Source organism: Mustela nivalis (genome assembly GCF_964662115.1).
Source record: "Mustela nivalis genome assembly, chromosome: 18".
Lineage (NCBI taxonomy): Eukaryota > Metazoa > Chordata > Mammalia > Carnivora > Mustelidae > Mustela > Mustela nivalis.
The window spans coordinates 57,210,920-57,225,065 of record NC_139037.1 but is presented as its reverse complement, the minus strand read 5'-3'; the positions used below and the strand labels follow the sequence as shown (position 1 = coordinate 57,225,065).

Sequence of the window (14,146 nt, the reverse complement as noted above, 5' to 3'; positions counted from 1 at the left end):
GATTGTGAGACAATAGAAAAGAACCCGTATATATATTTTCTTTCACGGCTTCTCTCAGATTTGTTCCGCAGAATGCCTCCTCAATGGGTGCTACTTCAGGGTGAATGAAGCTGGCAAGGGCAGTCTCTGCTGGGGCCTATAGGCAGGGGGTCGCCTTCACCTCTCCATCAGGTGTCTCTGCGCCACTGACCTAGGACCACAGACGTCTGTCCTCAGCCCCCAGGTCAGTTTAGTCGGCTGACTCATGGCCCTACTTGTGTGTGTGTGTGCGTGCATTTATTTACTTATTAATAATTTATTTAAGTTATCTTGGGCTGAATTTTTTCAAGATTTTGTTTTTTTAAGTAATCTCCACCCAGCGTGGACATTAAATGAAGCAGGCCTCAATATATTGGTTTAGATGTGAATACCCCCGGAAACGTGGGCTTTGTATTTCATCATGTGGAAATTTTTTCCCGAAAACATTTATGGTACTTAAGAACACAGAATTTTTTTTTTCATCATTACTGCCAAAGCAGTAAGATATGAAAGAAAGCAAGCTAAGCAGAATGACAAGTTTCTCTCTGAAACCGGACATAGCAGCAGTTCCTACATTCTCGGAATATGTTCAGGACAACATTGTGAAAATAACACTGCAAGGATAGAATAAATAAATTGACAAAGAAGAGAATCACCTTATCAAAAGAGATTTTTTTAAACAGATTTCTGTTGCAGGATGCTCTCTTTCCCCTGTGGCTCCACTTCTTTCGTTGCCTCTTGCTTTTAAAATGCTGAAGACTGGGGCGCCTGGGTGGCTCAGTGGGTTAAAGCCTCTGCCTTTAGCTCAGGTCATGATCTTGGGGTCCTGGGATTGAGCCCCGCATCGGGCTCTCTGCTCGGTGGGGAACCTGCCTCCCCCCCTCTGTCTGCCTGCCTCTCTGCCTACTTGTGATCTCTGTCTCTGTCAAATAAGTAAATAAAATCTTTAAAAAATAATAAAATAAAATGCTGAAGACTGGCCTTTTAGAACTCAGAATGTAACCACAGTTGACCCTTGAACAACACAGGGGTGAGGCACCAACCCCTTATGTGGTCAAAAATTCACATATAATATTGACTCCCCCAAAACTTCACTGCTAATAGCCTGCTGTTGTTGAGAAGCCTCACAGATAACATAAACAGTCCGTCGGCACGTGTGTTCTGTGTTCAGTGTATTCCGTACCGAGTTCGGTGACCTGCAGTGGTTGACGGGTCAACTACAGAGAGCTTGCAGTGCACGAGATCGACGTGTAGTGGTAAGTTGCCTTGGTAGAAATGCAGAAGGGTTTTCTGTAGACAAGGTCCTGGCATCTGTATTCGTTGTACTTATATTCGCTTTACTTATTCCTTTTTACTTATATTCCATTGTACTTATTCCTTTCTGGTTTGGACACCCTTTATTTCTTTTTCTTGCCTAATTGCTCTGGCTCAGACTTCCAGTTCTGTGTTGAATAAAAGTGGCAGGAGTGGGCCTCCTTGCCATGCTCTCGATCTTCTAAGCTTTCAGCCTTTCACTATTGGGTGTGGCGTTATCCCTGGGCCTGCCGTGCACGGCCTTCATTATGTAGAGGCCCTTGATACCTAATATGTTGAGAGGGTTTTTTTTTTTTTTCTTTTTTTTAACCATGAAAGCATTGCATTTTGTCAGATGCCTTTTCTGTTACTATTGAGAAGATCATATGACTTTATCCTTCATTTTGGGAGGTGGGTGATGGTTGCACAACAGTATGAATGTACTTAAAATGTCACTGACCTGTATACTTCTAAATGGTTAAGATGAAAAATTATCTGTAAATTGTCTGTTATCTGTAATTTACCACAATAAAAAAAATTGGGGGAAAAAGTTTATTTTGAAAATAGGGCTAAATTTGAAAATAAAATTTAGATCATAATAGCAATATGTGATTCATTTTTGAATAAACAAAGAACGAATCAAATGATGATTTTTGGGGGTGTGTTTGTTTGTTTGTTGGTGGGGAAGGAAGGTGAAAGGATTAGAATTTTTTCTACAAAATTATTTCACATTTGACTTTTCTAACCTAAGATATAAGGTTAATTTTTGCAGAATTATTCTAGGGTGCCAACGATGTCCCCAAATGCCTCTCTCTTAACTCCTTAAATATTCACCTTATACTTTTTTGAAGGCTCATTGTGCCATTATCCTTGTGGATATTAAGTTCTTCCAAAGTTAACTAATGTCTCAGATTCCAATTGTTCAAGAGATTTGGATGGGATTCTGTCACTTATCTCCCCGACCCTGACAAAGACTTTCTGTAACCAAGCATGTTTTGTAAGATCTGCAGTTTTACCTTGAATCAGAGGGTCGCAAAGAGGCTGGCCTACGAAGAAGCTTCTGTAACAAGAGAGGAGTCACACTAGAAGTAAGCAGGGACACGCTTGGCGGGGACTACCACATCAATGGTCAGTTAAATATTGTTGTGATAGCAGGCTTTTATTCCCCCACAAAGTCTTGTAATTGCAAGACCCAGATGATGAACTCTGATAACGAGGACTCCTGAAGCCAGGATCCTAGTGGTTTGGTAAATGTTTGCTGCCCTAACAGCGAACCAACAAAGATTGTGATAATCTTCACATACTTCAGATTTCCTTTTAAGTTAAGCCACAACATCAGTCCCTGGTTTTTTCAATGCTAATTTTTCTGAGTCTGCTCCCACTTTCTACTGGTGACTTCTGTTACTGGATTCAGATAAGCCACACACAACGCCTAAACAATTCCAAAGACCCTTTGAACCCACCCACACCTGTCTCTCCACTGACATTACCCTATTGCTCTTATTTCCTCTGACTCCACCCAACAACCCAACATCGCAGCCAGAATGGCCATTTCATCCCACCTGGGCCCTTTCACTAGAGGCCCATAGTTGCCTTTTGGAAAGCAAACAAGCTCTTTGTCATTTACTTAGCATTCCACACTGGTGGCAGGTCAATAAACGTGTTGAGTCAATGAACTGCCTGCATTTTCCCTATGGAGAATTCTACCACAAATACATTTCCCGTGATCATAATAGGAAAGAGCCACAGAAAATTAAGACATTTCACAAACATATTCCGTGGGTGGCTGTCTCATTCTCTTGGCTCTGGAAACCAGTGCATGGTATTTTGCAAGACTTTGAAATAGATATTTTTAGAATTGTCCTCTTACCTCTTCCAAGAAAGGACTTCCACACAGTCTTGATACCTGTGTCTCTGTTGAGCCATCATCCCCACCATAAGGTTTCTTAGAAATCTGCGTGTGTGTGTGTGTGTATTTTTTTTTTATTCTTCATTTTGTTAATGTGGTGTGTCACATTTTTTATTTGCATATGTCAAACCATCTTTGCATGGCAAAAATAAATCCCATCTGGGGGACACCTGGCTGGCTTAGTTGGAAGGACAAACAGCTCTTGATCTCGGGGTCATGAGTTTGAACCCCACATTGGGTGTAAAGATTACTTAAATAAATAAAACTTAAAAAAATAAATCCCATCTGATCATAGTATATGATCCTTTTTATATGTTGTTGAGTTCAAGTTGCTGCTGTTTTCTTGAGGATTTCTGCATCTATTACATCAGGAATATTGATCTATAATTTTCTTTTAGTCTCCTGTCTGGCTTTGGTATCCAGGTCCTGCTGGTCTTGTAAAATCAGTTTGGAAATAATTCCCTCCCCTTCCGATTTTTGGAAGAGTTTGAGAGGGATGGGTTTTAATTTTTCTTTAAATCATTGATGGGGGCACCTGAGTGTCTCAGTCAGGTAAGCATCAGACTCTTGATCTCAGCTCAGGTCCTGATCTCAGGGTCGTGAGTTCAAGCCCTGCATGGAGCCTCCTTAAAATGAAGAAATGAATGAATGAATGTATGTATGTGCAATCGGATTCACCAGTGAAACCATCAGGTCATTATTGGTCTTTTCATCATTTCTGTTTCTTCATGACTAAGTCTTAGTAAATTGTATGTTTCTAGAAATGTATTAATTTCTTTTAGTTTATCCAAATTATTGGCATATACTTGTTCCCAGGAGTCTTTTAAGAGCCACTGGATTTCTGTGGTGTCAGTTGTAATGACTCCTCATTCACTTATACTTTTGTTATTTGAGTCCTCTCTTAACTCTAGTTTAAGGTCAAAAGACAGAAGTGTTAAAGATAACTATAGCTATAATAATTTGTTAATGGGTGCAGTATAGGAAAGGAGGTAAGCTATGTCATCAAAAACACAAAATGTTGGAGGGGGAGTAAAATGATAGAATTTTTATATGTCATCAATGTTCAGTTTTTACCAGCTTTAAATAGACTGCTACTTCTATAAAACGTCTAATGTAAGCTTCATGGCAATCACAAAGTAAAAACCTAAAGTAGATTCACACAAGATAAAGGAAGGGAATCATAGCATACCACTACGGGAAATCATCGATTCAGAAGGAAAACAGTAAGAGGAAGAAAGGAACAAGGGAACCAGAAATCAGCCACGAAACAGTAAGATGGCAGAGTAATCAAGAATTACTTTAAGTATAAAGAGATTAATTTTGAAATCTAAAGGCGTGGAGTGGATGAGTGGATATAAAACCAGACCCCAACTATATGCTATCAACAAAATACTTAACTCTAGTGTAAAGGTTGATGGACAGAAGTACTAAAAATAATTTTAAGGACACATGCAGGCTCAAAGGGGAGGCACATAAAAAGATAATTTTTTATTATTATTTTATTTTGAGGGAGAAAGTCCATGAGGATGAGTGAGGGGAGGGGGCAGAAGGAGAGAGAGAATCTCAAGCAGACTCCATGCTGAGCGTGGAGCCCAATGCGGGGCTCAGCCTCATGACCCTGAGATCATGACCCAAGCTAGAACAGGAGTCAGACACTCGGTCGACTGAGCCACCCAGGTGCCCCTGAAATAGATAATTTCACGCAAATGAAGCTGACAGAGAGCAGGGGTGGCTATACTTATATCAGACTATTTTGACTTTAAGTCAACTGTAGAAGAGACCAAAAAGCTTCCCAAATCCCCCCAAAAATAACAAGAGACATAGAAGGTCATATTATAAGGATAAGAGTCACTTCATCAAGAATATAGAACTGTCGTGAATAGCTGTGCACCTAACACCAGAGCACCCAGATGTATAAAGCAAATACTGACAGGTCATTAGTGACTTGAAGCAGTAATGAACTCAGCAACTAGGTGTTGCCCCACAGGGCCTACTGCCACCTGTCATCTCTCTTAAGTTAGGGAGGCCATACAGGAGTACAAACAAGTCCGGTAACTGCTAGAAGATCTTCTCTGGATGAGTTAGAGTCTGAAGAACATATTATCTTTGCAACAGAAGCCCGTGGATACTTAATCGCAAAAGGGGTTTCACAGAGCAAGTCAAGAATCAAGGGTACCTCTGATACAGGGCACCTCCCCAAGGTGATGGGCTAACGCATACCAGCAAGGGTGCAGAATGAGGTAGAAAGACAGGAGGCCAAGGAGCAATGACTGAGGCAATGGGCAGATCATAAAATGGGGCCTGCTGAGAACATCCCTTGGCAGGCAGACAAGGTCTCTCAAAGGTGTCAGCTCAGGGTCTTCACGGCGCAGACTCTGAGGCCTGCCCCAGCCTTCCTTTCTGAGCCGCCATAGTGGGGATTTATTTTCTTCAGAATCTTTCCCAAGGAGAAAACATCTTTCTGCTGCAAAGGAGGAACCAAGAAATTAACGAAGCTTAGGCAAGGACACAAATGTAAGAGTTGAGTCACTGCTGGAGAATAAGTGGCAGGGTTTCCCCAAGGGGAAGGGCCTGGACATTGCAACTCCCCTCCTTTCTCTCTCCCCACCCCACCCCCATTCCATAGCCAGGGGCTAGGTCCTTACCTCTCACAGTCCCCAGACATGGGGAAGGAATAGCATTGAACATTTATACCCAGAACCTTCAACTTTATAACATACTTCTCCTCCTCAAAGGAATCAGGACAGCAGAGCTCAAAGCAGGGCCAGAAGATGCAGCTGGGGCCACAGAGGTTGGTCCAACTCAGGGGCAGGATGGTGTCATCATGACAGCAGTGCTCCAAGGGGTTGTAGATCTGGTCCCCACACCTGGGTGCCGAATGGCACAGCCATGCCCCTGGGCCAGTAGGGGCGTCTGAGCAGACATTGCTGCTGTAAGCCCAAGGAGGACCAGACACTGACTCTCCATGGCCTCTGTGAGCCATGACCCCACTTCCCAAGGGCAGCCTGTCCCTCTTCACTCTTCTCCCATCCTCGTACTCACCTGTGACTGTCCTTGAGCACCGGAGGAGAAGGAAGACCAACACGCAGACAGGAGCTGGAGGAGAGGGAAAAGAGTTTGAGATGGGACTAGAGTGCGGCCGCTGGGCTGACTGATCTCAGGAAGGACAGGCCGGGATGGGGAAGGCTTACACCCAGATTTGCTCTATAGGCTTGGGTTTGGGGCCGGCTCAGCATAGCCTCTAGCTCCTGAAGCAGGTGAGAGTCCAGATCGCTGGGCCTGAGCGGCCTGGACCCTTTAAGGGCAGAGAATGCAGGAAAAACTCTTGGGATGCTATGATTAGGATTCTAAGAATGCAGTGGAGTTGCCCAGTTGGGAGAGGGGTGGGGCAGGTGTTAAAGATATCTAGAGGGTGAAGAGGAAGAGGAAGGAAGCTGAGGTGAGATTGACAAGGAGAGAATTTAGGTGCAGAGCTGCTTTGGGGATATGACTGGGCTTGAACAGGTGTTGAAGGTGGAGCTCCCCTTATCTGTGTTGTAGCTTCTGGGCCCCCGTGACTCTGGATGGAGTTGGAGAGAGACAGGAGATGGGAAAGAAGGAGTGGAGCATGCAGGGTTTGTATGATGCAGTCATATGACTGGAGTAGTGATTCACCAAGTTCATGCTCCGCAGTTGTCCTTATTTTGAAAGCATGTAGAGAGGCAGGTAACAATGGGATTGTGTGGGTAAAACAGGAGGCAAGGGTATGTTTCATCTTGTGCACTTGTACATGGAAAATGTCCCATTACTCCATAACCTCAGTCCCCTCCTGGTTCACTGCAAATCAGATAGTGAAGGCAGGTGTGAGCGTCACCCCATATTGTGGCTCTGGAGTGCTCCTGGCCTTCAGCACGACCGGGCATTATCAGATATGGTGCAGTCGTGGTGGGGATGGGGGGCTCTCTCTGTTTATTTCAAGCTTCCTCCCTGACGAAACACCTGGTATTTCTCTATTTCCCAGGTACCTTATCCTTAGATGTTTCAAGAGATTCTGTCCCAAACCACCTTGTTTCCTCTGTGGAAAACTATTTGGAATCATCCTCGCAGCTGTCCCATGATCTGTCAGAAGAGCAGATCTTCTAGAAGGGAACCAAAGGAGAACTACAGTTGCAATTTCTTTTCAGGAGGTTGTTGTGGGGACCCAAAGAGCACATGCTTCTAGAGGGCAGAACATAATAATGTTCATAATAACGGGGTGCCTGGGTGCTCAGTCATTTAAGCATTGACTCTTGATTTCAGCTCAGGTTATGATCTCAGGGTTGTGAGACCGAGCCCCGCCTCGGGCTCTGCACTCAGCATGAAGTCTGCTTGTCCCTCTCCCTCTGCTCCTCCCACCACTCTCTCTCTCTAAAACAAATAATTTATATTTAATAATAACTGTAATAATAATAATAATAAATAGCAGGGGCCCCTGGGCGGCGCAGTCAGTTAAGCGTCCAACTCTTGGTTTCAGCTCGGGTCATGATCTCATGGGTTATCACATGGAGCCCCGAATCAGGCTCCGCGCTCAGCATGGAGTCTGCTTGTCCCTCTCCTTTCCCCTCTGCCTCTCTCCTGACTCGCACCCTCTCTATTTTTCTCTTTCTCACTCAAATAAATAAATACAGTCTTTTTATTTTTTATTATTTTTATTTTTTAAAGATTTTGTTTATTTATTTGTCAGACAGAGATCGCAAGTAGGCAGACAGTGGGGTGGGGGTGGGGGAAGCAGGTTCCCTGCCGAGCAGAGAGCCGGATGCGGGGCTCAATTCCAGGACCCTGGGATCATGACCTGAACCAAAGGCAGAGGCTTTAGCCCACTGAGCTACCCAGGTGCCCCAGTAAATACAATCTTTTTGAAAAATGATCCAGTACTAGAGGGGAAACTACCAGCCAAAATCATTTTGGGGAATAAAAGCAAAGGGGAGGAGGGACTTTTATTAGATGGGGTCTGCTTATAAACCTTTGGGAAAAGATCTGAAAACCTTTTATGATAATAGCTGTTTCTGACATGCATCTATTGAATTGATAAAGTAATACCAGTGGCTTTTTATCATGTCCCACTCCCCCTTAAATTGCGCTTAAAATCCCAAATACTTTTTTTTTTTTTTAAGATTTTGTTTATTTATTTCAGTGGTCACAAGTAGGCAGAGGCAGGCAGAGAGAGGGGAGGAAGCAGGCTCCCCACTGAGCAGAGGGCCCGATGTGGGGCTCGATCCCGGGACCGTGAGACCATGACCTGAGCCGAAGGCAGAGGCTTAACCCACTGAGCCACCCAGGCGCCCCTCCCAAATACTTTCTGCCCTTGGGATTTTTCTGGCTTCTGGACTTTTTTTTTTTTTTTTTTTTTAATATTTAAAAATACTTGGCACAATAGTTCAGTTCTTTACCAGTGACTTAGGCATAATACAGTATTGTCATTGGAATTTAGTGAGTATTAGTCATGTGCATATGGGGAAATATGTTTGGGTCTGCTGCTGGGAAATTGTAAGAATTAGTCCTCTTGCATCATGTCCATGATTACTAATCACTTTTCTTCCCCTTTACAGCACAAATAAGGGTTTCGAGTTCTAAACAGACAAAAAAAATAGACAATTCGGCAATAATAGCTGGAGACTTCACCACCCCCATTTTCAGTAGAAAAAAAACTAGAACAATAAGGCAGATAGATGGTCATCAAGAATATAGAATACTTGAAAAATCACTAGAAACCCACTAAAACTAACAGACATCTATAGAACACTTCAAAATAACAAAATGGACATTCTTCCTAAATTTGCATGTGACATTTTACTAAATATGCCATATTCTAGGCCATTTGAAAAGTCTCGATAACATAAAAGGATTGAAGTTCTACAAAGTATGTTCTCTGACCACAGTGGAACTAAATGGGAAATAACAGAAGGAAATTCGGGAGATTCACAAATATGTGGCAGTTTAAAACCCAGCTCCTAAGTAAAATAACCAGTGGGTCAAGAAAGAAAATCACAAAGGAAATTCAAAAATAGTTTGAGACAGAAGAAAATGAAACCACAGTGTATCAAAACATATGGCACACAACTTACAGCAGTGATGACAGAGAACTCTGTAGACTTAAATATCTATGTGATAGAAGAAGAAACCTCTCAAAGTAATAATTTAGTCTTCTGACTGGAAAAATAAGAGCAAATAAATCCAGAGGAGCAGAACTAGGTAAATAGTGAAGATATCAAAGAAAATAAATGAAATGGGAGAGTAGGAAAAAGACCTCAAAAATCAATAAAATGAAAAGTGTATTCTTTGAAAAGATTATCAAAGTTGGCAAACCTTTAGCAAAAGTGACCAAGAGAAAAGAATCCTTAAATTAATGCCAAGCATTCATAAACTTAAAAAAAAGAAACAACAGAACTTTCCAGCTCACATTATGAGGCCAATATTACCCTAGTATCAAAACCAGACAAAGATATCACAAGAGAACTATAGACCAACATCTCCTATGAATAGAAACTAAAAAAATTCTCAAAAAAAACAACAAAAAAACTAGTAAACAAAATCCAACCGTTTATATAAAGAATTCTGCACCACGACCAAGTGGGATTTATCCCAGGAATGCAAGGTTGGTTTAGCATATGAAAATTAATCAATGTAATAAACCTTATTAGTAGAATATGCTAGGGGAAACATATGATTATGATTCTGTATCAAATGATACAGAAAAGGCATTTGACAAAGTCTACATTCTTCCATGATTAAAACAACAACAAGGAACAAACTGGGAACAACAAAGAATAAACTGGGAATCAAGAGAGCTTCCTCAACATGATCAAACGTATCTATAAGAAAACCCACAGCTGGGTGCCTGGGTGGTTCAGTGGGTTAAGCCTCTGCCTTCAGCTCAGGTCATGATCCTGGAGTCCCGCATCGGGCTCCCTAGTCTGCTTCTCCCTCTGACCTTCTCCTGTCTTTTTTTTTTTTTTTTTAAGATTTTATTTATTTATTTGACAGAGAGAGATTGCAAGTAGACAGGAAGGCAGGCAGAGAAAGAGAGAGGAGGAAGCAGGTTCTCTGCTGAGCAGAGAGCCCAATGCGGGGCTCGATCCCAGGACCCTGAGATCATGACCTGAGCGGAAGGCAGAGGCTTAACCCACTGAGCCACCCAGGCGCCCTGGCCTTCTCCTGTCTTATTTTCTCTCTCTTTCAAGTAAATAAAGAAAATCTTAAAAATATATATATTTAAAAAAAGAAAGAAAGAAAAGAAACCCTACAGCTCACTGTAATGGCAAAAGACTGAGTGCCCCCCCCCAACATCAGGAAGAGGGAAAGTACATCCACTCTCACCACTTGATTTAACACAGCACTGGAAGTTCAAGCCAGAGAAATGGGGCAAGAAAGGAAAAAAAATCTGATTGGAAAAGAAGATGTAAAACTATTTCTATTTGCAAATGATTGATCATCTTGTACATTAAAAATGCTTAAGGAAGCTACTAAGACCACCATAGACCTAACAAAGTAAGCAAGTTTGCAAGGCGCAAGACCAACGTATAAAAATCCACTGTATGCCCTTGCAAAGAAACATCTGGCATTGAAATTAAGAAAATAATTCTGCTTACAACAGTACCAACAATAATAAAATACTTGTAAACAAGTTTAACAGAGGAAGTGCAGAATGCATACATGGAAAACGATGAAACTGTTGAAAGAATTTAAAGAACATGTAAATAAATTGAACGACGTCCATATCCATAAATTAAAAAGCAATATTGTGAAGATGCTGGTGCCCCCAAGTTGACCTACAAATTCAATGCCATCCCTATCAAACTCCCAGCTGGCTGCTTTGCAGAAATTAACAAGTGATCCTAAAACTCGTGCTGGAATGCAAGGGACCCAGAAGAGCGAAGGCAAAGAGGAAAAAAGTTGTTGAACTGATGCTCCGTGATTCCAAAGCTTACTACAAAGCCTCAGTAGTTCTGACCCAAGAGATGCGCACATATAGATCAATGGACAGAATCAACAGTGCAGAAATAAATCCGTATATTTATGGTCAATTAAATTCCAACAAAAGTGCTATGACAATTAAATAGAGAAAAGAATAATATTTTCAACAAATGGTGCTGGGAAAAGTGGGTGTCTGTATGCAAAAGGAGACTAAGACGGACATAGAGAAGGAGGGAAGAAGGAGAAAAAGAGGCATCCCTTGCACATACCGTGCACAAAGACTAACTTCAAATGGATTATAGACCTAAATGTAAGAGTTAATGCTACAAAACTCTTGGCAGAAAACAGTGGAATAAATCATAAGGACCTTGGTTTAGGCAAGTATTTTTTTAGCTATGACATCAAAAGCACAAGAGACAAAGGAAAAAATAGAATTTATCAAAATTAAAAACCTATGTACTGCCCACAAAAATATCAAGGACACGAAAAGATAGTCATGTTGTGGGAGAAGATATTTACAAATCACATATATGAGAAGGGTGACTCTCCAGAGTATCTTGAAAAACTCTTCCAACTCAGTAACGAAAGAACACTCCAATTTAAAAGTGGAAAAGTAAATAAATAACTAGATAGATAGATAAAAGTGGAAAAGTTTCTGGGTGGACGCTTCTCCAAAAAGGAGGTAGAGACAGCGAGTCAGCACACGAAGAGATGCTCGTCGTTGTTCACTAAGGGCATGCAAATCAAAACTCCAAGATAGCACTTCACAGTCCCTAGGATGACTGTAACAAAAAGAAAAGTGGAAAATAGCAAGGATTGGAGAGGAGGTGGAGAAATCCGAACCTCATATGTTGCCGACAGGAACATAAAGTGGTTTAGCAGCCATGGAAAATAGTTAGGCAGTTCCTCAAAGAGTCAAACATAGAATTACCGTTTGACTCAGCAATTCAGAACTGAGAACGGGTACCCACATGCAGGTATACACATGTCCATAACAGCACTATTCCCAGTGGCCAAAAGATGGGAACAGCCCCAAGATCCGTTAACAGACGAGTGGATAAACCAGTTGTGGGATATACGCACCGTGGAATATTATTCAGCTCTACGAAGGAAGGAAGTCATGTAATGTAAAAGGTCACATATGGTAGGACTGATTCCCTTCATACGAAATGTCTAAAATAATAGGAAACCCATGGAGAGGGAATGCAGACTGCAGGTTGCCAGGGGTCGGTGTAGGAGGGGAGGAGGAGCAGCTATTAAATGGGGATGGGGTGGCCTCTGGCTCCAATCCTAGGGTGGCTCAGATAAAAAGCAATTCTGGAAGAAGAAGAGCGAGAGGAGGGGAAGGGAGTCCAGGGAAGGAGGTGAGAGAGGCGTAGTTGCCCAAAAGGAAGTGTTACCAATGCAGCAGGCTTGCTCATCGGGATGGACCATAGATGACAAAACTCCATCCACTTCTCCTTCCTCCCTGAGCCTGGACTGGACTGGGTCCCTAACTTGGACACAGATTCTGGTGCAGTTGCGCTTCATGTCTGGGATCTGACACCTCCCAGCAGCCCGAGCTGAGAGCTCAAGGACTTGGGGAAGCAGTGCTGGAAGCAGAGGCAGAAGGTCCAGTTGGAACCACAGAGGCAGGCCCCCTCACCACCGCTCCAGGAGGTCTGTCTGCCTCTTTATAACTGAGCACCCGCAGCTACCCCCACAGTCCAGTATCTGGGGGAGTCAGAGCTGGGTTGGATTCCAAGGATTGGCCTAGGATCTCTGGAGCCCCCACCTCCATCCACGGTACCATCTCCTCCCTCCACACTCCACCTGCTCTCACTTGCGATTCCTTCCGAGCCTGAGCCCAGGAGTTCGGAATGGGAGGCAGCAGCTGAGGAGCAGAGGGACAGGAGAACGATGGAGAGAGCATAAGCATCCAGCCAGCACCAGGGTACGCCAGATGACGTCACCGAGCTGCATTCAGCGTGGGCCGCAGCTCAGAGTGGATGTTGATACGGACTCAGGGTGGCAGGAAGGGCTCTGGGAAGGGTCGGGTCTAATAGTTGCCGGTCAGGGGGAGACTGAGCTGCAGCCAGAGCTGACCTGGGGGTGATTACATTTGAGGTTCAGGGGTCCATTTGGGATGCGGCAAGACAGAAGCTTGGGGGGAGTGCCCCGTGGATCCTTACCAAAGATCCTGGGCACCACGGTTCTCGAATCTCGGCTCCAGAGCAGGTGTGGGCAGAGCAGCCACAGAGCTGGGGCTGGGACTTGATCCTGGGACTCTGATAGACACCCCTACCCCACCTAGGGAACCTACTGGACTCCCATGACAACAGAGGAGGCTGAGCTGCTAAAAGGGGAGGGGTGTGAAGACCCACAGTCATGTTGAACCTACCTTCAGCCTCCCCGGGAAACACCTGGGACCAAGACTGTGAGAGCTGAATGCATTTTTTTGGAAGTCATGGGGCAGCAAGTCAGTGGCTCTTAGGAAAGGAGAGCAAGCTTGTGCCGGGATCCTCTAGTGTCCCTGCACTTCTTAACCATCTGTGTGCGACTCACTAGGAAAAATAGACACTACGTCATTGCATGGCTCACAGTCCAAAAGAAAGTTTCATACCCCTTAATGGTCAAGATTCTCTGCAGTGCATACATTTCTATTTCTAGTCTATTCTCTTAACCTTTTAAAAATACCCGTCATGAGAAACTCACTCCTTTTACATCCAGACTCCGTGTCCTGACCCACAGTTAAACACTTCTTTCCCTTGCAACGAGCTGAGGAGAGGAGACGCCTGGTGAGCAGGGGAGAGTGGGGCTGGGAGGGGAACGTGCTGTCCCCCACCCTGGGGGAGGACGGTGGTAATTGCACAATTGTTTCTGCTTCAGAAGCCTCCTCCCTGGTTTCCTGCCTCCTGTCTCAATCCTCCCGTCCACCCCCCTCGCAGGAGACAGACACAAGGGATCTCCCACAATCTGAAACCTCACCACTTCCATCCCTGCTAAGGACCCTGT

General features: G+C 43.6%; 1 protein-coding gene across 11 annotated transcripts; it reads right to left on the bottom strand.

The window, feature by feature from the left end:
- Positions 1-4,687: 4,687 nt before the first annotated feature.
- LOC309852998 (insulin growth factor-like family member 2) lies at positions 4,688-13,974 on the bottom strand. 11 transcript variants are annotated; one of them, XR_014305470.1, is made up of 5 exons: positions 13,847-13,951; positions 13,324-13,695; positions 6,263-6,316; positions 5,866-6,133; positions 4,688-5,684 (listed from the first exon to the last, which is right to left on the bottom strand). XR_014305470.1 is itself a non-coding variant. In XM_082710613.1 (4 exons), the coding sequence occupies exons 1-4, from the start codon at positions 11,998-12,000 to the stop codon at positions 5,651-5,653; spliced, it is 315 nt and encodes a 104-aa protein (XP_082566739.1). In that variant the 5' UTR covers positions 12,001-12,178; the 3' UTR covers positions 4,688-5,650. The 11 variants fall into 11 exon arrangements, 1 of the variants encoding a protein (XP_082566739.1); XR_014305471.1 differs by having other exon boundaries at positions 5,866-6,115; XR_014305472.1 differs by having other exon boundaries at positions 5,866-6,087.
- Between the last annotated feature and the right edge of the window lie 172 nt (positions 13,975-14,146).